We start from the raw sequence: 25521 nt of genomic DNA on the forward strand, positions 1-25521 counted from the left end.
TGATTTAAACTTTGCTCTTATGTACATATGGATTCTATTTTTAAAGAGTACTTTGGGACTAGTGGCCAGAGAGCCTGTTGATAAGCTGATCTTCAAGTTCTTTCCTAGCCTTCTTTAAAATCCTTCAAGCAGATACCTGATTTCCATTGTGCAAAGCTGGTGCTCAATCTTACGGAAGATGTGTTTGGAAATGATTCATTAAGACGGAAAGGAGAAAGCTTAAGACCGTGACCGCTCTCATAACCCAGTGACAGGCCCGACTGGAAAATAACTCACGCCTCAGGACTGAGGTGGCACTGAGCAACCGTGCATTACTGGGGAGGAAATGTCAACCTAAACTTGCATCTTTGCTTTTACTTTTACTATTTTTTAAAAATCTGTGCTTCTCTTGTGCACTAGCTGCTCCGGTTATTTCTGGGCTCCTGGAAATTTTAGTTTGTCTTTTAATTGTTCTTTAAAAATTAGCCCAGACATAATTTTCTCTAGATGCCTCTGTGAACGCTGTAAGCTGATAATGTCTCTCTCATATTTGCCCACCTTGTACCTTGCACATTCTCCTTTGTCACAGTGCTTGTGGCCTAATGTCATTACACCCTACGAAGTCTCCTCTATTTGTGTGATTCTTGCCCTACCTCAGTAGCTGCATGGAGTGCCTAGCAAAGTGTCTAGCACATTTTATATGCCATATTAGTCAGGGTTCTACAGAGAAACAGGACCAATACATATATGGAAAGAGAGAGAGATTGATTTTAAAGAATTGGCTCATGAGATTGTGGAGGTTGGCGAGTCCAAAATCTGCAGGATAGGTCAGCAGGCTGCAGACGCAGGTTAAGAGTTGAAGTAGCAGCTCCATCTGAAGACAGTCTGCTGGTGGAATTTCTTCTTCCTTGGGTGAGAGCAGTCTTTTTTCTATTAAGGCCTTCAACTGAATAGGTAAGGCCCACTTACATGGAAGATAATCAGCTGGCTCCATGTCTACTGATTTCAATGTTAATCTCATCTTAAAAATATCTTCACAGAAACATCTAGAAAATGTTTGACCAAATATCTGGGTACTATTTCCTAGCCAAGTTGATACATAAAATTCACCACAGATGCTCACTAAGTCTTCTGAAGTGAGTTTATGATACAGCATATGTATGTGAACAGCCGCTTTCGGCTTCCTATTTCTCCTGGACTAGCTTTCTTCTGTTTTCTTCTAAAAAGCCTCTACTTCATTTTTTACTCACTTTAAATCATTTTCACAGATGTGTATTGTGGTCCTATTCTGTGGTCTGCTTTTCCTTTGAAACTTTTTGTTATTTTGTGTTTGCTGCAGAGTTCAAGGGGCCCTGTCTATTAACCATTTCCTGTTAGCTCTTTTTAAAAAAAATTTTAGCCCTCATGATTTAATGAGGCATGGTGGCATGGTATTACACATTCAGGCCCATGAAGTGGCAAAGATTTGTTTACTCTCCTGTTTTTCAGTTATCTATGCTTCTGTTTTCCTTCTGTTGAGCTAGCCTTGGCCATGGTATGGTTGGAGAGGAACTGAACATCAGAGCCTCATATTTCTTGGTATCAACATGAAAGGGAGTTTACCCTAGAGGCATTACCTTATCTGAATATTTGGATTCAATTATAGTAATGATACTATCACAAATGACACAGAGAAATGCTTACAATGTGAAGCTCAGTGGTTAAAAAAAAAGGATATAAAATTGTATATACAAAATGATCCGATTTTTTTAATGTGCATAAAATAAAGATTGTAAGTATTTAAAATCTGAGTGGTGGAATATGTTTTTTTTTCCTGTGCTTTCTAAAATTTCTTTCTACATGTAAAAGAAACATTCTTAATGTGAAAAATTTCCCCTTCTCTCTCTCCCTACTCCCAGCAAACTCTCCCATTAGCCTCCTGAGAGGTAATTATAATCATTACTAACAATGTGACATGTATTCTTTCAGTCATTTTACACACACACACACACACACACACACACACACACACAGAGAGAGAGCTCTTTCTTACATAAATAGACCATGTATATTACTCACTCGAAAACTTGATTTTTTTACTTAATGAAATGTCTCCAAGCTCTTCCCTTGTGAGCCTGATTATTTACCCAAAGTCTACTGATTTAAATGTCTACCTTTTTGGAAAGGTAATTATAATCATTCATAATTATGAATAATTGATTCATAATTATGCCCTAATTTAGGAGAAGGAAACTCATTCTCCACTCTAAACAGAGATTGAGGTATTTCCAATTTTCTGCTATGAGAAGCAATTCTGCAGAGAAATCCAGAAACATTTATCTTTGTGAACACATGAGAGTTTTTAGTTATTTATTTATTTATTTAGTTAGTTAGTTAGTTTTGGCTGCGTTGGGTCTTTGTTGCTGCGCGCGGGCTTTTCTCTAGTTGCGGCGAGCAGGGGCTACTCTTTATTGTGGTGCGCGGGCTTCTCACTGTGGTGGCTTCTCTTGTGGAGCACGGGTTCTAGGCACGTGGGTTTCAGTAGTTGCGGCACGCGGGCTCAGTAGTTGTGGCTCACGGGTGTAGTTGCTCCCTGGCGTGTGGGATCTTCCCGGACCAGGGCTCCAAGCCGTGTCCCCTGCATCCGCAGGTGGATTCTTAAGCACTGCACCACCAGGGAAGTCCCTGAGAGATGTGTTTTTTAAGAGAGATTTCTAAAAGTTTTCTCAACTTTTCTACTGGAAGTATGCATTATTTTTTTATCATAAAAAAGGAACATTTTATTAAAAAACAAACAAATCAACAGGCTAAGATGAGATCACTCAGCTGGGTGCAGTCCATGAGAGCAGGTCTGTGCCAGGACCTAGTATCCACCTGGTACACAGTAGGTGTTTAATGTCTGTAGCGAGAAAGATAAGCACAGCAAATCAAAATTCTTGATAAGTATATAGAATACTTGCATATGGTGATTCTAGTATTTTTCAGATGATATTATTTATTCAGACAAAAATACTTAGTTTTTCTTTGCTTTTCTTTGTTATCAGGATGAAAAAATTCTATTCTGCAACCAAACAAATGACAAGAGTTAAAATTAATTAAATTCTAACAACCAACCTAAGAGGTAGGTAGGTACTATTATTGTCCCATTTTATGCGTGTGGGGCCCAGACCGTGACAAAGGCCGAGCACACACTAAACACCCTTTTCCGAGTCAGGGGCCACACGCTGTTCACTGCCCAGAGGAGCTGGACTGGAGGAAAGGCCGAGGCGTCAACCCAGGGTCACACGTGAGTCTCCAACAGTCTCTCAAAAGCGGGGGTGCGGGGGTGCGGGGGTTGGGGGGTGGGGAGCGGAGCAGCGCCAATTCTATGCGCCGGGGACGCGGGTCCCGCCGCCCGGCCCGGGCGCAGAAGGCTCCGCGCCTCGCCCGAGCCGAAAGCGGCGCCTGGCACTCGTCCAGCTCCGTTGAACCTGGGCGTGGTCCGCGGGCGCGGCGGCAGGGTCCGCCCTGGGCCTCCTCGCACCCAGACTTCCCCGCGCCCGGCCCCGCCCTGAGCCCGCGCGCCGTGCCCGCCTCGGGGCCACCAGGTACCGCTCCCCGCTGTCGGTTCCCACACCCGCGCTCCTCGCCTGCCGGAGACCAGTGTCGCCCGCCCCTCCTCCCCACCCTCCTCGTTCGCGTCCCCCGCGCGCTGCTCCCTCGCGGTGCCCCCGGGGGCCACCCGCCCACCCCTTGTCGGGCCTGGACCTGTTCCCCAGTCGCCTGCTCCCGCCACGCCCCCCCCCCCCCCCAAAAATAGCAGAGGACTGCCGGGAAGCAGCTGTCCAGATCCCAGTTGTGAATTTGTAGCTCGGGGATGAGCCTATAAACTGTAAAAGTTAGAGGAGTTTAGAGAATATCGGCGTGCTGAGAGCGGGAGGCCAGAGCAGTACGGTGTCAAAGCTAAAGGAAATTTCCCCACAGAACGAGGTGGTCATCGCCCCCAGCCTCACTCAAAACTCACAAAAACACATTCGGGTGGAGCCAGAGGAATTACAGAAAAGAGGCTGAGGACTTTGGAAGAGGGTGCAGAGGGTTAAAGATTGGTCTTCAGAAGCCAACTAAGCTTGGTCTCTGAAGCACTCAGCGCAGAGACAGGAGCTCAGGCTGCCTCGCTAGCTCCCCTCCTGCCCCGCAATCCAATTTACCCTGGGAAAGTTGAGATCCAGGATGGGTGGCTTGTCCACAATCACACACCTGATTCTGGGCAGAGCCAGGACTATCAGCCCAGAACGCCAGTTCCTAAGCATCATTTATAAACAATAAAATGTGTAAGTAATGTTTTACAAATAGCCTTTGGGAACCAGGAAACTCAGCAGGATCAGTAACTCAGTAATGGTCTGCTCAGTCTGTCGTCATTTTTCTCAGGTGCTTGCCAGTCTGTATCTCCTGGCCCACAGCAGTGCAGCTGGAGGAGGACTCTTGGAAGCCCAAGGACTTGAACTTAACCCTGAGTAAATAGATTTTAGGGAAGAGGAGGAGAGGAAGGCATCTTGGATGGGGAAAGAACTTGAGCTGAGGGAGGATGAGCTGACCCACCAGCGTTTGCAAGTGTTCTCCTGGCCGGGGCAAGTAGAGTGGCTGATAGAGTGGGAGCAGACAGTGGAGGGCTTTGGAGGTGAACGCTACAGGCTATAGGGCACAATGGGGAACTGGAAACGCACCGACAGGGAAACCAGAACTTTACTGGGGATTAGACTCATGGAGAGAGTGTTAGCTGAGACCCCAGGACTCTAGAACTCAATCATATAGAAGGAAAACAAAATTTAAATATTGCTGTTGAAAGGAAGGTTGTGGGAGAAAGTACAGTCTTCTAGTTCAATTAATAGAAAAATCATTTTCCCTGGTTGTGTATGAATAATAAAAATACTGCTTACTATGTGCAAAGCACTGTTCTAGGTGCTTTATAAAAATTAATTCACTTACTCCTCATAACAAACCCACGAGGTTGTTACTGTTTTTGCCACCACTTTACAGATGTGGAGGGTGAAGCACAAAGAGGTTGCTCAAGGTAAGTAGGTCTGTGCTGAGGCAAGGGCCCAGAATCAGAAGATTTGGGTCCCAGTGCTTCCATTTGTTGCTTCTGTGAATTTACCCTCTCTGACCCTGCTTTCTTTTCTTTTTTTTTTTTTTTGTAATTTTATTTATTTTTTTGTACAGCAGGTTCTTATTAGTCATCAGTTTTATACACATCAGTGTATACATGTCAATCCCAATCGACCAATTCATCACACCACCACCCGCACCACCCCCGCTGCTTTCCCCCCTTGGTGTCCATACGTTTGTTCTCTACATCTGTGTCTCTATTTCTGCCCTGCAAACCGGTTCATCTGTACCATTTTTCTAGGTTCCATGTATATGCATTAATATACGATATATGTTTTTCTCTTTCTGACTTACTTCACTCTGTATGACAGTCTCTAGATCCATCCACGTCTCAACAAATGACCCAATTTCGTTCCTTTTTATGTCTGAATAATATTCCATTGTATATATGTACCACATCTTCTTTATCCATTCGTCTGTCGATGGGCATTTAGGTGGCTTCCATGACCTGGCTATTGTAAATAGTGCTGCAATATCTGTGAAGTGCATACTGTAATCCGGGCCTACTTATGAAGCAGGATGTGCAGGTGCTTTGCAAACAGTGCCTTGTGATACCAATGGAAAGTGTTAATATTTAAGTAAAGGAGGGATGCATTCCAAGGCCAAATTCAAACCAAACAGAGAAAATGACAAGCTTGGTTTGACTTGCAGAATTTAATGGCTTGCCACTCACGGAGAGGCAAAGATGGAATCGTAGTTAAATGGTGGGCTTTGGAGTCAGATGGATCTAAGCTGGAATGCCAGCCCTGCCATTAATTAGCTCTGTGACCTAAGATAAGTCCCATAACGTTTCTGATACTGTGTGGCTGATTTACTTATCTGTAAAATGGGCCTATTCCACTCCCATAGAGCAGCTGTGAGGATTAAATGAGATGTCCTTAATACTGTGCCTACAAGGTGTGAGTGCTCGGTAAAATGTAGATAGGGCTATGATTTTTTCTGATCTTTTTTCCCCCCATCCTCTGTGTGTCTTTATATTCGCCCAGAGACAGCCTCACCATGAGTGGGGACCTGATCCAGAAGTACGTGGCAGCCATGGTGCTGAGTGCAGCTGGAGACGCCTTGGGGTACTTCAATGGGAAGTGGGAGTTCCTCCCGAGTGGGGAAAGGATTCACAGGCAGCTGGCCCAGCTTGGCGGCTTGGACGCCCTAGATGTGGAGAGGTGGAGAGTCAGTGATGACACGGTGATGCACCTGGCCACGGCAGACGCTCTCCTGGAAGCTGGCAAAGTCTCGGACTTGGCTCACCTGTATTCCATCCTTGCTAAGCATTACCAAGACTGCATGGGAGACATGGATGGCCGGGCACCAGGTGAGAGCAGCCAGTGGAGGTCCTGGACAAGTGGAGAATAAAACAGGCCCAAGGAAATCATGAAAAATGTTGAGTGAGACTTAAATATCAAGGACACATCAGTTTGTTTTGTTTTGTTTCGTTTTTGTTTTCTGTTGTTGTGTTGTTTTGTTTTGTTTTTGCAGTACGCGGGCCTCTCACTGCTGTGGCCTCTCCCGTTGCGGAGCACAGGCTCCAGACGCGCAGGCTCAGCGGCCACGGCTCACGGGCTCAGCCGCTCCGCGGCACGTGAGATCTTCCCAGACCGGGGCACGAACCCGTGTCCCCTGTATCGGCAGGCGGACTCTCAACCACTGCGCCACCAGGGAAGCCCTGAGACATTAGTTTTTATAGTTGTGACAGAAATAGAAACAACCTGAATGTTCTGTAATTTATTTAATTATGGTGACACATCCGCAGCCATTTAGATTATGCAGATAAATATTTACCAATATGGAAAGATATTGTATATTAAGTAAAAAAAATTAGGTTACAAAACACTATGTATCTTATGAACCCATTTTCTTTCTTTTATTTTTTTTAAACATCTTTATTGGAGTATAATTGCTTTACAATGGTGTGTTAGTTTCTGCTTTATAACAAAGTGAATCAGCTATACATATATCCCCATATCTCTTCCCCCTTGTGTCTCCCTCCCTCCCACCCTCCCTATCCCACCCTTCTAGGTGGTCACAAAACACAGAGCTGATCTCCCTGTGCTATGCGGCTGCTTCCCACTAGCTATCTGTTTTACATTTGGTAGTGTATATATGTCCATGCCACTCTCTCACTTTGTCCCAGCTTACCTTTCCCCCTCCCCATGTCCTCAAGTCCATTCTCTAGTAGGTCTACGTCTTTATTCCTGTCCTGCCCCTAGGTTCTTCATAACCTTTTTTTTTAGATTCCATATATATGTGTTAGCATACGGTATTTGTTTTTCTCTTTCTGACTTACTTCATTCTGTATGACAGACTCTAGTTCCATCCACCTCACTATAAATAACTCAATTTCATTTCTGAACCCATTTTCATTAAAAGTATATATGTATATCTCTGTTGGGAGAGGTCTGGAAGAATATACACAAAGATGTTAATCATTGTGTCTGGGTGATAGGGGTATTTATGGTTTCTTATTTTCCTTTTACTTATTTGTAGCTTCTGAGTTTTCTTTAATAAAGAATTTTTTTTTTTCTTTTTAAACAAGACTGGAAAAGGTCGTGTAGAGACCCCTTTTCTGGTTCCAGGTTGCTAACAAGTGGTTCCTGCTCACTTTGGGAACTTTTTACAGCCACTTGGGCCACCAGCTGATGTGAATCGCCTTTCCCCTAGCTCCTCCTGTATTAGTTAGCTTGACCTGCTGTAACAAAATACCACAGACCAGCTTGCTTAAACAATGGACATTTATTTTCTCACGGTTTTGGAAGCCAGAAGTCTGAGATCAAGGCGTCGGTTTCATTTCTTCTGAAGGAGGAGACCTTTCTCTTTGGCTTGCAGACAGTTTCCTTCTAGCTGTGCCCTCTCACAGCACACATTCCTGGTGTCTCTTTGTGTCTCCAACTTTCCTCTGCTTATTAGGACACTGATCAGACTGAATTAGGGCCCACCCTAACATTCTCATTTTAACTTCCTCACCTCTGCCCTATCTCCAAATACAGTCACAGTCTGAAGTACTAGGGGTTAGGGCTTCAACATATGAATTTTGGGGAATACAATTCAGCCAGTAACACCTCCTGATGAAAAGCTCCCTGCTCCATAAACCCAGGGGCGTCTAGTATAAGTACTCTGGTGTAAATAAGGCACAGTGTTGCCCTGGGGTTTGGGGTTTGGAGTTTGGGGACATTCATCATCATACTTTTTGGCTTTCCCTTTCCATCAAGGAAAGCTGGAGGCGGGGCTTGGTTCTCTCATCCTGCGGGACCTTCGCTTTGGTACACTGACCCCATGCCCTACCGGACTCTCCCCAGGGGGCGCCTCAATGCAGAACGCCATGCTGCTGGAGCCAGACAAAGCCGATGGCTGGAGGATTCCCTTTAACAGCCATGAGGGTGGCTGCGGGGCTGCCGTGCGGGCCATGTGCATCGGTCTCCGGTTCCCTCACCACAGCCAGCTGGACACCCTGATCCAGGTGAGCGTCGAGAGTGGCCGGATGACCCACCACCATCCCACAGGCTTCCTGGGAGCCCTTGTGTCTGCTCTTTTTACAGCCTATGCTGTGAACGGCAAGCCTCCCCAGCAGTGGGGAAAAGGACTGATGGAGGTGCTACCGGAAGCTAAAAAGTACATTGTACAATCAGGCTACTTCGTGGAGCAGAATCTTCAACACTGGTAAGTTTGTAGGTGCACGCTCCTGCTAGAAGATGGTTGAACCTGTGTGCGCACGTGCGTGCATGTGTATGCCTAAAACTCATAGATCATAGCAACCATCCTGGTTCTCACCATCCAGTTCTGTCGTCCACCGCATCCAGCTGCCTCCCCACCCACCTGCTAAGGATTTCAAGTACAGTCCCAGTGGTGGTGGCCACCAAGTCGCCAAGTGAAGACCTCAGGGAGTAAGGCAGCTACACTGCTTCCCTCATGCGTAGGGATCCTGTTCTCTATAGTTTTCGTGGCTGTTCTTTTTTTTTTTCTGGCCACACCGCGTGGCATGCAGGATCTCAGTTCCCTGACCAGGGATTGAACCCATGTTCCCTGCAGTGGAAGCGCAGAGTCTTAACCACTGGACCGCCAGGGAAGTCCCTATGGCTATTCTTTACTGAGATGAACTTCCCTGCTTATTTCCTGGAACTTGTTTTTTCAGTGTTGTCTTGACACACAAATAATACTGTGAAATCCTTGGCTAAAATGATCTAGGGATAGGTTTTTCCACCAGCTAATTAATAAGTGGTAAGGCCACATCTTCCCCTTTTTCTGAATTCATTTCACATTCCCTTTCTTAGAATAAAAAGGTCCAGGGCTTCCCTGGTGGCACAGTGGTTGAGAGTCCGCCTGCCGATGCAGGGGACGTGGGTTCGTGCCACGGTCCGGGAAGATCCCACATGCCGTGGAGCGGCTGGGCCCGTGAGCCATGGCCGCTGAGCCTGCGCGTCCGGAGCCTGTGCTCCGCAACGGGAGAGGCCACAGCAGTGAGAGGCCCGCGTACTGCAAAAAACAAACAAACAAACAAAAGGTCCAGAGGCTTTCTAATGAAATCACCCATGGTCATGATGTTCCAAAGTTCTCTCTTAAAAAAAATAGTAACCGTATAAGGAGATGATGTGTTAATTAGGTTGATGGTAGTGATCATTTCATTATGTATATGTATATCAAATCATCATGTCATACAACCTTGAATATGTACAATTTTTGTTAAGAAAATAATATAAAGTAAATAATAAAATATATAATGACAGGCTAAATACGTAAAGTTCGCCCTTGAAAGTTGACACTTGCCTTGATTCTCAACTCGGGAAAAACAAACCTTTATTTCTCACCTTTAACTTGCTGTATATCTTCCTTTATGTAGCAACAGGTATCAATGCCTTATTGACATCATTCCTTAGCAAAAATTTATTGAATGAATGTCGCTTAGAGCTCATTTTGACTTTTTTATATCATATGATTTTAGTACCAGAAGTTGAAGTCATCTTGGAGCTTTCCCTGCTCACACATCTATCTGGTACCTTTCCTAATGGCTTTTGACTTTATTTTTTCAATTGACTGTAGATTTTTTTCCTTCCTACAGGTCTTACTTCCAAGACCAATGGGAAAAGTACCTAAAACTCAGAGGGATTTGGGATGGCAGATCAGCCCCTACCTTCCCCAAGCCCTTTGATGTGAAGGAGAGGGATCAGTTCTACACCTCCGTGAGCTACTCTGGCTGGGGCGGCAGCAGTGGGCACGACGCCCCCATGATTGCCTACGACGCCATCCTGGCTGCAGGAGGCTCCTGGGAGGAGCTTGCCCACCGAGCCTTTTTCCATGGTGGAGACAGCGATTCTACAGCTGCCATTGCTGGCTGTTGGTGGGGAGTGATGTATGGTTTTAAAGGAGTGAGTCTCTCCAACTATGAGAAGCTAGAATACAGAAACCGGCTGGAAGAGATAGCTAGGGCTTTGTATTCGCTTAGGTCAAAGGAAGATACCGTAATTACCCTTTAGGGAGAAGTGACATTCATTTCTGGTGGTTTCTCCTCTTGTGTAGTCCCTTTTCTGCTCAGTTTCACTTTTTTCAAAGTCAAGAGTCTTAACCGTGTACTCAGGGAATTTTGAGATAACAGTCCCTTGGGCACCTGAAGGTCAGTCTTTCCAAACTTACCCTGTCCTTGCCCCCCACCCCAAATCTACCCCTCTTCCTATCCTGAAGAGTCTTTATCTCAGTGGATGGCATCAGTGTCTTCCAAATTAGAAACCTCATAGCCTCATATTGAGTCCTCATTTTTACCATCTAACCTTTCACTCAGTTTTTTTCTGTTCGTTTTAGGGTGGGTTCCCCAAAGTGGACTCTGAGACAAGGATTTGAGTGCAAGTAGTCTATTTGGGGGGTGACTCCAGGAAGCACTGTTAGGAGAATGGGGAAGTGAGACAGGGAAGGGAGGGGAGCCAGGACAAGGTGCGTTAATGAGCACGTTACCAATGTGGGCAGCTGGGACTCGGTCCATCTGGGTCCTCTGCGTAAGGCACTCGGAGTTGTCCCACCGACTTCCATCTGATGTTGGTGGAGGACCACGCCCAGGTGTGCTAACTCCCTGGTGCTTCCTGGCCTGCCTCTTGCGCGAGCCAAACGTGAGGGTCCTCAGGTAAAGCCTCAGAGATGTTTGCAGTGGCAAGCTGTATGGCGCATGGGAACAGTGAGGGGTATATGTGGGGTCCCAATAGCATCTGCTGGTTGGTTCTACCTCCTGAATATCCTTCAAATCTGTTATTCTTTTACCTTTTTGCACCAAGTATGTTTCAGCTGGATTTCTGCAATCCAAGCTACTCAAGTCTGAGGAGAGGCTGCTCCTAGCTGTGCCCTCTAACTTCCTGGGCATGGCACTTGACATGGTGCCAGTTTGTTGTTGCCTACTTGCTTGCCTTTATTCTCCTCTAGACAGAACCTAGTATGGTGCCTGGGCACACAGGAGATACTTAATCAGTATATATTAAATGAATGTTGTTTATTAGCCTCCTATCTGGTGCCTCTCATTCCAGTACTGCCTTCCTCATCGCCCTCCAGAGTGGTCTTTACAAATACCAAATTGATCGCGCTGCACTTCTGATCACCTACAATGACTACTCACCCCCTTTCTTCATTCCTTGGTGCTCTTCCTTCTCCTCGTTCACTTTCAAGCCCCAGCTCAGGAGGCATCTCCTAGATGAAACCTACTCTGACTGTTCAGGCTCTTGACTCTCTCTCCTCACTACACCCACAGCCTTCTGTCTCTAGCCCTCTCGCCACACTGATCCTGTTGTGTGGTGATTGTGTGTCTTCTGGGGACGACCTCAGGCTACTTGTGAGGGCTTGTGTCTTATTCTTTTTCTGGCTTACCCGTCTGGCCCATTAGAGATATTCAGTATTTACTTTGGAAGTTCATCAATTTGTGTTGATGTGAGTGCTTTCAATATGCGGTGCCTCATCTGTTTCGGATGCCCTCTACTTCATGATCGTCAGGAGTGACCTGTGCCAGCTTGAAAGAGGTAGAGGGTTTGATGCTTTAACCAGGCCTGTGTGCTGACTTAAATGAGACAAAGCTCTCAACTCTGTATTTGAGGCAGGACTCCAGCAAAGGCATGAGATTATTATTCTTTTAAACGTAAAGAGAGAAGAAAATTCCAAAGCTCTTTTTCTGGTTCAAAAAATTCTGATGTGAGCTGGGACGAAGTGAGAGAATGGCATGGACTTATATATACTACCAAATGTAAAATAGATAGCTAGTGGGAAGCAGCCGCATAGCACAGGGAGATCAGCTCTGTGCTTTGTGACCACCTAGAAGGGTGGGATAGGGAGGGTGGGAGGGAGACGCAAGAGGGAGGGGATATTGGGATATATGTATAGCTGATTCACTTTGTTATAAAGCAGAAACTAACACACCATTGTAAAGCAATTATACTCCAATAAAGATGTTAAAAAAAAAAGCTCTGATGTGTATTTATATATTTCAGAAAACAGACGTGTTTTAAATATTACAACTAGGACAGCAGAGTCTTCAGCAGGACAATCAGAATTGCAGACTTTAGGGGTGGGGATTTACAATTTACAGAACATGGTAATAACCTCTTAGATTCAGGTGTCTTAAATTCAGGTATACAAGAAGACTTCTTTGTAGAAATATTTTGAGGACAGTTTTAGAATAATAGAAAACAGTCAGTACATATGTTTTTACTCAAGATTCTTGAACAGAAGATTAAGATGGAGTCTCTCATGACTGTTTGTAATTTCCCACTTGATAAAAACTGATAGTGCAGAATAGTGTGTGCTTTTCTGCAGCTCTAGGAGAAGAGGAAACATCTTTTCCTGGTCTTTCTGGGGTTTCTTTTACCAATAGTCAGGAGAGCCTGAAGTTTTAAGGTGGAGAACTAGAATTCAGTTAGCACTGCCCAAACAGCAGAACTGAGATGCTTAAACGTTACAATATAGAAAAGGGAAGAAGAGTATTTTAACAAGTGGATTCTGAAGCATGACGTGTTTTACCTCTGTAACTGGTTTGGTGAATGGTCTGAATTTAGTGAGAAGCAAACATGGAATGATTTTCTTTTTCTCTAGCTACTGCCTTCATACATACTCCATTGAAGCTGCTTTTCCTGCCCCTTAGCGTCATCTTTTTGGTCTTGGGATGGGGGTGTGGTGGTGGGTATTAAAAACCCAATCCAGGGCTTCCCTGGTGGCGCAGTGGCCGATGCAGGGGACACGGGTTCGTGCCCCGATCCGGGAAGATCCCACATGCCGCAGAGCGGCTGGGCCTGTGAGCCATGGCCGCTGAGTCTGCGCGTCCGGAGCCTGTGCTCCGCAACGGGAGAGGCCACAACAGTGAGAGGCCGGCGTACCGCAAAAACAAAAAAACAAAAAAACAAAAAACCCAATCCAGTCCATCCCAGTCTAGTTTTTTAAAATTTCAGCTTTATTGAGGTATAAATGACAAGTAAAATTGTAAGATATTTAAAGTGTACATTTGTGGTGATTTAATATACATTGTGAAAGGTTTCCCATCATCTAGTTAATTAACATATCCATCACCTCACATGTTTATATTTTTTTGGTGAGAACATTTAAGTTCTACTCTCTTAGCAAATTTCAGTTACACAATATAGTGTTATTAACTATAGTCACCATGGTTTACATCAGATCCTCAGACCTTATTCATCTTATAGCTGAAAGTTTGTACCCTTTTACCAACCTCTCCCTATTTCCCTCACTACCACTGCTTCCCCCAACCAGCCCCTGGCAATCACTGTTCTACTCTGTTTCTATGAGTTTGACTTTTTTTTTTTTAGATTCCACATATAAGTGATATCATGTAATATCTGTCTTTCTCTGTGGCTTATTTCACTTAGCATAATGCCCTAAAGTCCACTGATGTTGTCACGAATGGCAGGATTTCTCATAGCTGAACAATATTCCATTGTATATATGTACTACATCTTCTTTATCCATTCATCAATTGACAGCCCCTTGAGTTGTTTCCATATCTTGGCTATCATGAACAACGCTGCAATAAACATGGGACATAGATATCTCTTCGTTACCCTGTTTTCATTTCCTTTGGATATATACCCAGAAGTGGGAATCCCAGTCCAGTTTGATCAATTCTAACACTTTAATGTCATGTCCTCCTTTCTCCCCACCACAGTCAGTCCCGAGCCCAGAGGGCTTAGAGGAGAAATAGAGACATGGATGCCTTTTTCATTCCTTGCCTCCCTCTCCTGGGGTTCCCTGTCCCTCTCCAGTGTTGCCCTAGACCACCCTCACCAGTGGAGCCCTGATGGGAAAGGGTCAAGCCAGTTGTCTTCTGAGGGCTCTACTCAACCCAAGGGAAACTCATCCTTCCCGGTCACATCCACCAGTGAGAGTGCAGGCTGCCCCACCTGCTGCTGTCTACATTTCCCCCATCCCTCTCAAACAGGACGGATCAGGAGGACGGATCAGGCTGCCTAGCAGACAGCTGCCTCGGAAGCAGATGCCACTGTCGCCTTCATGTGGTCACCCTCACGCTCAGCCGGTAGCCCCCCTCATTTGGCTTTGTTGTGAGGGTGAGGAAGAGCACCACCTTTCCTTCCCTTTCAGGAAGGGATGGGAAACCCCCCATAGAACTTATGGTTCTTGTGATTTTTCCTTCAAACGGCTGGTTTTCGGCGAGAGGAGGTGGGGCAGGGAGGGCTCCTAGAGCAGTTCTGCTGCCCCCTAGGAAGTCCCACTGGGGTTTGTCTTTCCAAGGCCTTCCAGTCTCTTTAGAATGTAGTGGTGGAGGTGTGTGCGTGGGGGGGAACGGGGTCCCAGCAGGGTAGGAGGGTGGAGACTGTGGCATTTTTTGTTTGCTAGTAGGACTTCAGCTGCAATTGGAGACAAGAGATAGCGTCTTTTTAAGATCCTGTTCTATTTGCTATGCAAATTCTCACTCTTCACAGCAGTCACAATTCAGAAAGAGATCAGACTTTCAGACTCCTTTTTCTCAAACCTCAAAACCTCCTCCCCAAACTTGACTCTCAATTGGCAGCTTTGCTTCCTATTTCTCTGAGAAAATAGAAGCCATCGAAAGAGAACTATCACACCCATCCTCACCTCTGTCTCCACCTACCTGCACCTGGGCTCCTGGGCTCTGCCTTCTCTCCTGACTGTGAGTGCTGGGGTGTGTGTGTGTGTGTGTGTGTGTGTGTGTGTGTGTGTGAGAGAGAGAGAGAGAGAGAGAGAGAGAGAGAGAGGAGGGAGGACCAGAATGAACAGAGGAAAGAGACAACAGACTTAATTATATGCATAATGTTAGCGTAAATTTAAAAGATGACCTGAATGACAGTATGAACTTGTCATGCTAATCAAGTTAACATCTGTGTTCTGAAAAACAGAATAGGTCATGAGTAACATTACAGGGATTAATGGTATTTTTTGACTTGCTAAGTGATGGTACTTCATTTGCTTTCTTTGGTACCTAAGATTGCTAGATGTTACCAGAAGTCTTGGCAATATATACATTTTTAAGATCTGCATTGGCCTCATCTGCCCTTCTCCAAGCTTCTTCAACCACACATTCTCCATTTCCTCTTCTGTCTCCACCTCTCCAGGGCAAGTAAATGTGCATCTTTTTAAAACAGCCAGAGCTACTGGGGGTGGTGAGGGAGGGAATGGAGACTCTGATGATTTCACAGTCAATCATCCCAGTGGATCAGCTCCTCACGGAACGGGGTCTGGTTAAGGACCCAGGGGGCATCCAGGCATGGCAGAGAGGGCAGTCTTGCCATCATTTTCTCATCCCTGGGGTTTGGGTTTGGGGATATTGACACCTAGGGAGTTGGTGAGACTCTCTCCTTTGGGGAAGGAAAGGCAGGAGGTAGAAAGAGTTGCTGTGCGTCAGGCAGTTTACTAGAGCTTGTTAACAGGTGAAGAACTGGGGCTCAGAGAAACTGCCATCCATCTGAAGTCACACGGCTGGGATGAGATGGAGCTGGAGTTTAAACCCAGGTCTGCCTGTCTCCAGCCCTACCACACTCTTATTGTTGGCTATAATTAGAAAATGTTTCCTTAGACGAAGCCAAAGTGAAACCCAGGAGTGAGATGGTGCTGGCAGCAGCCTGTGGCCTCTCTCCACCTTCCCACAGCTATGAGGTGACATCAAAAGGAAAGATGGTGGTGGGTTTGAGATGCACGTTGGGGGCAGGGGTAGGAGTGGGCAGAGCTGAGCCCAGCTAAACCCGTGGATGGGCAGATGGGTCACTTCCAGCCAGTTTCTTCCACCACTTGGGAGGCCCAACCCAGGGGACCCCCGGGGTGTCCTCTTCCTTTGACCTTCTCGTGGAATTGCCAGTACAGTACTGCACACCCGGCAACAAGCTCTCAATGTTCACAAGTCATTTTACTTTGAAGTTAGGAGATCTCAGGGAACAGAAACTAAACCATAGAATTTGGCATCAAACTGTCATTTAAAAGCTGCAATTTTCAGTCTTTCTCAAAATTTGGAGGCCTGGAGACACCTGTGATACATTTTCCTGACGGGTGTAAAGCAAGGGTCTACCTGTTCTTCCAAGGAAAACAGAGACAGAATATAGACAGCTTTAAAATGAAAGCAAAGTTATGTGGTTTGGGGCACAAAGGGCATGAAGTATTCTCTTTACATGAGTTTAGATGGCCTTATGCTCGTGTGTTATGGTTTGTTCTGAGAATGGGTGTGTATGTGCGTGCAGGCCTGTGCACGCATGTGTATACACATGCAGTACATATAGAACACCAGGAGTGGAGGCTCCAAAATCATGCTCTTCACCTCAAATTGGAAAGGAACCTGGCAAAAGATCAGACTTTCTGAAAATCGAGTAGGATAGGGGCTTGAGCCATTTTGGGCTGTGCACTAAAATTTCATGAGAAGTTCTAATGGGTTTCTATGCGCCCTTAAAAAACAAATAAGGCAGGTGGAAAGAATTTTGTTGAGTGTGAAAAGCAAGGTGCAGAGGGTTTGTGTAGTGGGTCAGCAAGTGTGTAAAAAGTTCAGAAAGGATGGGATAGAATAAACTGGTGAGGCTCAGAATTATAATTTCCTAAGATTATTTTATATTAGTATGTTAGTTTATATTCCCCCCACTCCCAACCCCACCCTTAAACTGAAGGCCATGCTTCTATACATGTGTGCATGCACACATGCACACACACATAAAGGCTTACTCATTTATGGAACTGTCAGCCCGGGATCCTGAAGGAAGGTGAGGAAGCTAGGAAGCTGGGAATCTGAGCTGGGAATGGGCAGGCAGGAAAGGCCAAAAGAGATTCTATGGATTCCAGGGGTTATAGCCAGTAGCTTCCTCTCTTCCCCTCCACTCCCTTCTCTTCCTCTCCTCTCTTTCTTTCAAAACAAGTGTTTAACGAGCACCTATTATGTGCCAAGCACAGTTCTAGGCAGGAGGCACACAACAGGGAGCCCTGAGCAATGAGCACTGGATATTGAACCCGGTGTCCTTGGCCTCTTGCTTGCCTCCCTGTGTTCCTTGATCCTAGGCAAGTAAAGCCATCTGACTCCACTTCACGGTGGGGGCCTCTATTCGGTCTTGGGATCAGGTCCCTTCCCACTGCCCTCTCTAAATGAGCACACCATACCAGAGGTACCATGCCTTTCCTTAGCAAAGATTGAGCACTGGCTGTGTGGCAGGCACTGTGCTAGGCGCTGGGGACACCTCACTGAACAAAAGAGGCCAGAATTTTGCCCTCCCAAGGCTGACGTTCTCCCTGGGGGAGACGGACCATATACACTGATTATAAGCTGGTGTTCCCTACCAGTGTCTCCTGTAGAAAGATCTCTATACTCACCTTCTAAAACACGTCACCTCACTTTCCAGGCGGACCCCGCTTTCTTGGCCCCCTGAAGCAGTGCTCCCCAGGTCTCTGACCTCTGTGAGCTTTAGTTTCCTCACTGGTGAAACGGACATGGCTGTGGTTAGAACTAACAGACGACTAGCGGCTCTGACATGCGTACAGTCATCTGCGGAGCCTGCTGGAACTGCAGAGTCTGGGGCCCAACCCCAAGGAGTCTCATGCAGTGTGTCTGGGTTGGGCCCAGTGGTCTGCCCCCCGTCCCCTGGGTGACTCTGAGGCAGGTGGTCTTGCCCAGGACCACTCCAGCCCCATGTGGAGAGCACTGCACCAGACGATGAATGTGACAGGGAGGGCACTCTCTATATGTCAGCTGTGTTGATGTTGCACAGGGCACACTGTGCTGGAAAAGCTGGAATGACTGGCCTGACGCGCCAGCTCTGGGTGTGATGGAGCGGCCAGGAGAATGCAGTCCTCAGTCTCCTGCTGTGAGGAGCCTAATTGACTGATGGTCCTGGTTGCTACCCTTCTGGATCTACCCTCGTCTTTGTGCTGAGACTGCCCACAGCTAGTGACTGAGCAGGGCAAGGCTGCTAACACAGCTCATTTTCATAAGAGACTTCAGCTTGAGGCTTCCCCGCTGCCTTGGCCAGGACATTCCAGGAACTGCATGGTGTTCTGGGGCTTCCTGTGCAATCCTCTTTCCTTCTCCCTGTCCTGTGCAGGTGTCAGCCCTGCAGCAGGGTCTAAAGGGTCTCCCTACTGTCTTCAGCTCCCCTTTTTATTCATCACAGGTCTTATCCCTGATAAATCTCTTGCACCTCTGGTCCCGTCCTGGCTTCTTTTCTCTGAGGACCTGGACCTCTACACCTGGCTTGGTCTCTGACATCAGAACAGCCTTCGGTAGTGCCCTTCCTGGTGGCAACAGCACCTGATCAGTGGCATCATGTGCAGGGTGGGAAGCAAGGCCCCTCCAAAATCATTTTATCCCTGTCTTGGGCAGGCCTGGCACAGCTTGGTGCAGTGGTTGGTGCCGCCTGTTGACACAATGGTTCAGAGCATGGCCTCGGGAGCTAGGTTGTCCGGCTTCAAATCCCAGCTCTGCATGAGCTTGTGTCAGGTACTTAACCCCTCTATACCCTGAAGCTGTATGTAGATAGTACTCCCCTCACAGAGCTATGGTCCAGAAAGTTCCATACTGACCTGTTGGTGGATTCTCTGCCTCACAGCAATGTGCTGCAATTAAGGAGAGCTGGGTAAGTACGGTGCCTCCCCCTTCCCCTGACCCATCTAGAACTAGCGCTCTGTGGTTTCTGCCACTCCTTTGGGTGAAGGGTTCATGCGGTATACTGGAAACACCCTGGTTCCAGGCCAGCTCTGCCACTTCCAGCAGAAGGGTCTCCATAGGTCATTTTCGTTCTCTATTTCTTTGTTTCTTATCAGTGAATTCAAGACACTGAACGACTCTTCTTAGAGGCTGGACTTCTAGCCCCAAGATTCTATCAAAGGATAGTACTCTCAGAGGCCAACTTCATCTTCTTTCATTATTTCCGTTAAATGTACACTAAACATGTTAATACATTGTTGTCTCAGCTCTGTGCTGGGCACTGGGGACTCAAAAATGAAAAGAAGAGGCTTCCCTGGTGGCGCAGCGGTTGAGAGTCTGCCTGCCGATGCAGGGGACACAGGTTCGTGCCCCGGTCTGGGAAGATCCCACATGCCGCGGAGCGGCTGGGCCCGTGAGCCATGGCCGCTGAGCGTGCGTGTCCGGAGCCTGTGCTCCGCAACGGGAGAGGCCACAACAGTGAGAGGCCCGCGTACTTCAAAAAGAAAAAAAAAGAAAAGAAAAGGTTTTTGCCCTCAAGCCACTCAGGGTCCTCCTAGGGGGAAAAAACGTCCACAGATGACTCTGGGACAATGTGGGTTTGTGATCCCCTAGAGATGAAAGACTTCTGCCTTGGTTTTTACTAACATTTTCTAATGGGAAGTGGGAGAGGTGCAGGAAATAGTTTCCTGATGATGTTTGGCTCAGAGAGGAAGGGCAATGTGTTTACATGTCCCCTGCTTAAAAAAAAAAGAAAAGAAAAAAGTATATTTCTTTTCATTGAGAAGAAGAAACAGAAAAACTGGGGATGTTAAACAAATAGGGAGAGACCTGTTACAGGTCATGAGGCCAGTTAATGATTAGTGAGACCCGGGTGGGTGTTTAGTGTTCAAAACTGTGAGAGGCTGGGTTATGAGATCTCTTTGTCATTAGGGGTTGGCTTCACCCCAGCTCCGAGACTTCCAGCTCAACGATGGCCCCAGACCCCTGGGAGGGCTGCTTCTGGTCATGGGGGCTCCTTCTGTGGCTCAGTGTTGGAAGTACAGGTAAGTCGGGGGCTGGGGCCTTGAGTGGGACTTCTTTCGGTCAATAATTCTATTTTTTCAAGCCATCTATTTATGTAGCACTAACCTTTGGAAGGTCCCCTAAAAGCCCTCTCCTGAGATGAATTTAAAAGAGGGAGAAAAAAACCTTCAATCATAATGGGAATGACAGCACTTTCTTAAGTCACAAAAATTGAACTTCCTCTAGTTGTTTTACTCATTTTTCTAAAACCTGCGTTACTCCTTTCACCTTGCACAAGCCAGGAAGAGTATAAAAAAATAAAATGTGATGAATTCCAAAACATGATTCATTTTCACCCTGTGAATATCCATTGTTCCAAGATATATTTAATTTAAAAAATTTTAAATTTCCAAACTATCAACAATTTTGTCATTGAGATTGTTAGAGGTCCTTTCTTTTTTTTTTTTTTTTTTTTTTTTTTTTTTTTGCTGTATGTGGGCCTCTCACTGTTGTGGCCTCTCCTGTTGCGGAGCACAGGCTCCGGACGCGCAGGCCCAGCGGCCATGGCTCACGGGCCCAGCCGCTCCGCGGCATATGGGATCCTCCCAGACCGGGGCACGAACCCGTATCCCCTGCATCGGCAGGCGGACTCTTAACCACTTGCGCCACCAGGGAGGCCCTAGAGGTCCTTTCTAATCTTGCCGACCCAGCTCAAGTTCAGGCTTGTCATCCCTCTTGGCAGTACTATGATAACTAGTCCTGTTCACCACAGATAACCAATGACCTTTAGCACAGTTTCCCTCAGATGCCATTTGCATGGTGCCTTTCCCAGTGAAAACCCCACCCACCGCTCTCCCTTGCTTAATATAGCAGATCTAAACCCTCTTATGGCGTAGGGCATCGAGAGGAAGAGTAAAATCCCCTCCTCTGACCAGCAGTGGCATCACCTTTGGAAAGCTCCCTTCCCTCTGCCCCCAACAGCAGACTGCTTTTGTGTCATGTCCACGAGACATTTAATTCTCATTCCCCAGCTTTAGGGTGTGTCATGCTTTCTGCCTGTAGTTGCTCACACTACCTTTTTGTTCATTTCTGCTCTTCACGTCTTCCAAAAAGGCCTCCATGATTCATACTTCCCTTGCAACACCACAGGCCCCTGCTCACCCCTTCCCTGCATCAACGGTTGGCGTTGAAAAGGTGCTACTTCACTTCATGTGTGCTTTCTCCTAACGCAATCATTTATGTGAGTGCACGTGTGTGTGTGCGTGTGTGTATGTAAAGTGACCGTATATCTTGTTTTATGAAGTGACTGCTTATACACTATATACTAGATCTAAAAGGATTTATATTTTACACATTTTTGATAAATGTGAGAAAAACTGCCCTGCAAAGAAGTTATAACTGTTGATTTGTACGTGAGCATGTCTGTTTTCCCACCCTCTCCAACAACACTTTGTATTATCAGATGTTTTTCATATTGGCAATCTCCTAGAAAAAATAGTATTACACTGTTGTCTTAATTTTTATTTCTTATTGTGATTTGTGCTTCTGGTGTCTTGTTTAATCAATCTTCTTATAAAAATAACCTTTCATATTTTCTTCTAAACTCTATGGGTTTAGATGAAGATCACCAGGGACAAATCTTGTGGTCATGCGGTATTGTTTTTTTCCTACTCCTGTGGGGTATTTTTTAATATGATGTTGAATTTTATTTGCCAACATTTATTTTTATTTTTTTATATATTTATATTTATTATTTTGTGTATTTGTTCATAAAGGAAGTTTATCTATCATTTTTTTTCTTGTATTGCCCTTCTCTGGTCTTGATACTAAGATGATTATAACCACATAAAATAAGTTTCTGTTCTATGAAAGAGTTTTATATAAGATAAAGGTTACTTGTAATTTAGAGGTTTGGTGGAGTTCTCAAATAAAACCATCTGGCTCTAGCATATTTTAGGGCCAGAGAAGACTCTTGATTACCAGTTTGATTTTTTCTTTTTTTGGTGCTAGTAGGTTTATTTGGATTTGTATTTCTTCTTGAGTCAGTTTCAGGAAATTACATTTTTCATTGCTTTTAAATTTTCCAATGCATTTCTCTGGGAATTTTTAAGAATATCTTTTATACTTAATGTTCTGCAGTTTCACTATCATCTGCCTATTTCTATAGATTTATTTCCTTTTTATCTTGCTCATTACCCTGAGTATAACTTGTGATTAGAGAACTCATATCTTTTTTCAGTTATGGAAAATTCTTAGCAATTACCTTTTCAAAATATTGTTTCTTCTCCCATTCTCTTCCTTTAGATAACAGCTACTAGTTAAATGTTGGAGCCTCTCCATCTATTGTCTGTACTTTTTAACTGCACTTTCATATTAAAAAGCTTCTTTTACTTCTTCTGCACTAGATATTACAACATTGATTCCATTTTTATTTCCATGACTATCTTTTTCATTTCCATTTTCTAATTAGCTTTTTACTATATATCTTATCATTTATGCCCATTTTTATTTCATAATTTCTTATGCTCTGTCTTTATTTTTATCCTTGTGTATTCTCAGCATACTTATGTTAAAGCTTTGTCAAAGATTTTTTTTTTTTTTTTTTTTTTAAATTTTTGCGGTACGCGGGCCTCTCACTGTTGTGGCCTCTCCCGCTGCGGAGCACAGGCTCCGGACGCGCAGGCTCAGCGGCCATGGCTCACGGGCCCAGCCGCTCCATGGCATGTGGGATCTTCCCGGAACGGGGCACGAACCCGTGTCCCCTGCATCGGCAGGTGGACTCTCAACCACTGCGCCACCAGGGAAGCCCTGTCAAAGACTTTTTAAAACTTTATTTCACCTGGAATGAATTCATGATCCACTTATTGGCTTTATCGACTATCTGTGTAAACATTTGATTTCTTTATATATTTGTTTTCAAGCTTTTTAAAAAGTAAACTAGTTACTGAAGTACAACATACATACAGAAAGGTACACAGATTATTAATACACAGGTTAATAAATTTTCAAAATGATTTCACCTGTGTAACCATCATTCAGATCAAGAAATAAAATGTTACCAGATTCTTAAAACCCATTCCCTGTATCCCATCTTACTCACTACTGCCCCAAAGATAACTCTTATCTTGACTTCTGACACAATAGATGTTTCATTTTAATTTTCAGTGAAAAATTTGTTTTCAGTCTCTCTCTTCATCTCTCTGTCTCCCCACCCGAGCCCCCATCTTTGCCCTCTCTCCTCCAGAAAGGTGCGTTGTCTCAGCTCCTGTGAGTGAGGCCTTGTCTTTCCATCCTGTCTCCCTAAATAAAGCTATAGCCCCAGTAAAAAGTCAATAGCTGTTTTTGTTTGTATTGTTTTTGTTGTTAGCTTCCTTTCCTGAGTTGGGGAGCCCCTCTCCACCGCTGGCTACCACTGGTGGGTCTTCCACACCTGACTTGGAGCACTTCTGGATCCCGCTTACCTCACAAAACTGAATTCTTACAACCACTGTCTTCTCTCAGACCTGGAACCCATCACCATTTTGCAATTCTATTCTTGTTCCTGTTTTGGAGATATTATTTTTGTATTTGAGAGTGTCTATGTCTTTTTCTCTCTCTCTCTTTTGGATATTCATCTGTCACTACTCTTTGGCTAAAGTGGTGCTTGGAGAGATGAGGTATCTGAGCATGATTCACTGTGCCACGTTCCATAGTCTTGAATGACGGACAGTTCAATCCTATCGTCTGCAAATATCGGCAATTTTTTCTCCCCCTTTTCAAACCTTATAATTTTTATCCTATTTTATTGTCTTGTTTTACTAGCTAGGACTAGAACTTCCAGTCCAATATTTAATAGAAGCACTGATAGCAGACATTCTCATTTGTTCCCAGTTCTGAATGGAATGCTTCTAACATTTCACCAATAACTATAATCATTGCTATAGGCTTTGGGTAGGTACCCTTCCTTTCTTATGTTGAAGAGTGCTGGGTATTGAATTTTATCGTGTGTTTTTTCCCTACATCTATTGAGTTGAGCATATGGTTTTTTTCTTTAATTTGTTCATATGTGAATTACATTAATACATTTTCTAATGTTAAACCATCTTTTCATTTTTTTGGATTAAACCCTGCTTGGCCATGATGTATACTTGTTATCCTTGAAGGATTTGACATTTTATCTAGGATTTTTATGTCTGTGTGTAATAGTGAAACTGGCCTTTAGTTTTCCTTTCTCCTTCTTTCCTTGTCCAGTTTTGACATTTTGGCTATTTTCATAGAATGAGTTTGGATTCTTTCTCCCCTTTTCTATTCTCCAGAACAGTATGTGTAAGATAAGAATTGAAGGATTGTTAGAATTTCTCTGTGAAATCTGTCCTGATAGAGTTTTTTGATGAATAGATTTAAAACTACTGTTTCAATTCTTTTATACTACAGTTTTACATTTGATTTTCTGTTTTTTCTTTCTTGACTAAGTTTTAGTAAGCTATAGTTTTCTAGGGGATTATCAATTTTCTAGGAAAATATCTATTTTTTAACTGTTGAATGGGTATAAACATGTTATTTTGTGGTTTAAAAAATCTACTGGGCTTACATCCCCTTTTAATTCTCTATATTGTTTATTTGTGACTTCCCCCTTTTTTTCTTACTCTATCATCAAAAGTACATGTTTTTTTTTAAAGTACATCTAGTTTATTATTCTTTTCAAAGAACACCCTTTTGGTGTTTATTGTGTGTGGCAGTTTCTATTCTAGGCAGTAGAGTGAACAGAATGGATAAAAATCCCTTCCTTCTTTGAAAGTATCTTCTAATGTGGGGAAATTAATAAACAATACATTTAATAATAAACTGGTAAATAAAAAATCTCCATTAGGTGATGATTGCTATAAAAATAAACAGATCAAGTTAAAGAAAATTGAGAGAACAGAGGTGAGGCACATAGGCAGATTGCAATTTTAAATAGAGGGTTAGGGACTTCCTTGGTGGTCCAGTGGCTAAGATTCCACACTTACAATGCAGGGGGCCTGGGTTCAATCCCTCATCAGGGAACTAGATCCCACATGCCGCAACTAAGACCCGGCGCAGCCAAATAAATAATAAATAAATAGGGGGTTAGAGGAAAGAAGATGACATTTGACAGGCAAAGACTTAAAGGAGGAGAGGGAATTAGTCATGTGGATGTCCAGAGAAAGACACTTTGGGCAGAAGGAATGGCTAGTGCAAAGACCCTCAGGTGGGAACCTGTCTAGAGAGAGGAAGAGCTAGGAGGACAGTGGCTGGAACAGAGGAAGCAATAGTCAGACAGGCAAAGGGCTCCCCAAGGG

General features: G+C 44.7%; 2 protein-coding genes across 4 annotated transcripts in view; both read left to right on the top strand.

Annotated features, from left to right (window-relative positions):
* Positions 1-3485: 3485 nt before the first annotated feature.
* ADPRH (ADP-ribosylarginine hydrolase) lies at positions 3486-12376 on the top strand. 2 transcript variants are annotated; one of them, XM_060098978.1, is made up of 4 exons: positions 3486-3545; positions 6090-6415; positions 8397-8757; positions 10154-12376. In XM_060098978.1, the coding sequence occupies exons 2-4, from the start codon at positions 6103-6105 to the stop codon at positions 10566-10568; spliced, it is 1089 nt and encodes a 362-aa protein (XP_059954961.1). In that variant the 5' UTR covers positions 3486-3545; positions 6090-6102; the 3' UTR covers positions 10569-12376. The 2 variants fall into 2 exon arrangements, with proteins under 2 accessions (XP_059954961.1, XP_059954962.1); XM_060098979.1 differs by lacking the exon at positions 3486-3545 and adding an exon at positions 3755-4268.
* A 7813-nt stretch (positions 12377-20189) lies between these two features.
* PLA1A (phospholipase A1 member A) overlaps positions 20190-25521 on the top strand; it is a 34465-nt gene continuing 29133 nt past the window's right edge. For both annotated transcript variants that reach the window (XM_060099897.1, XM_060099898.1), the window contains exon 1: positions 20190-20262. In XM_060099897.1, the coding sequence (XP_059955880.1) occupies positions 20190-20262 (73 nt within the window). The remainder of the gene's footprint in view (positions 20263-25521) is intronic.

The sequence above is a fragment of the Mesoplodon densirostris genome, chromosome 5 (genome assembly GCF_025265405.1).
Source record: "Mesoplodon densirostris isolate mMesDen1 chromosome 5, mMesDen1 primary haplotype, whole genome shotgun sequence".
In the NCBI taxonomy this organism is placed as follows: domain Eukaryota; kingdom Metazoa; phylum Chordata; class Mammalia; order Artiodactyla; family Ziphiidae; genus Mesoplodon; species Mesoplodon densirostris.

Excerpts from the sequence above, each read along its gene's own strand:
- ADPRH (XM_060098978.1), top strand. The coding sequence starts at position 6,103 with ATGAGTGGGGACCTGATCCAGAAGTACGTGGCAGCCATGGTGCTGAGT. Across the intron at positions 6,416-8,396 it reads CATGGATGGCCGGGCACCAG|GGGGCGCCTCAATGCAGAAC; the intron begins GTGAGAGCAGCC and ends GACTCTCCCCAG. Across the intron at positions 8,758-10,153 it reads GAGCAGAATCTTCAACACTG|GTCTTACTTCCAAGACCAAT; the intron begins GTAAGTTTGTAG and ends TCCTTCCTACAG.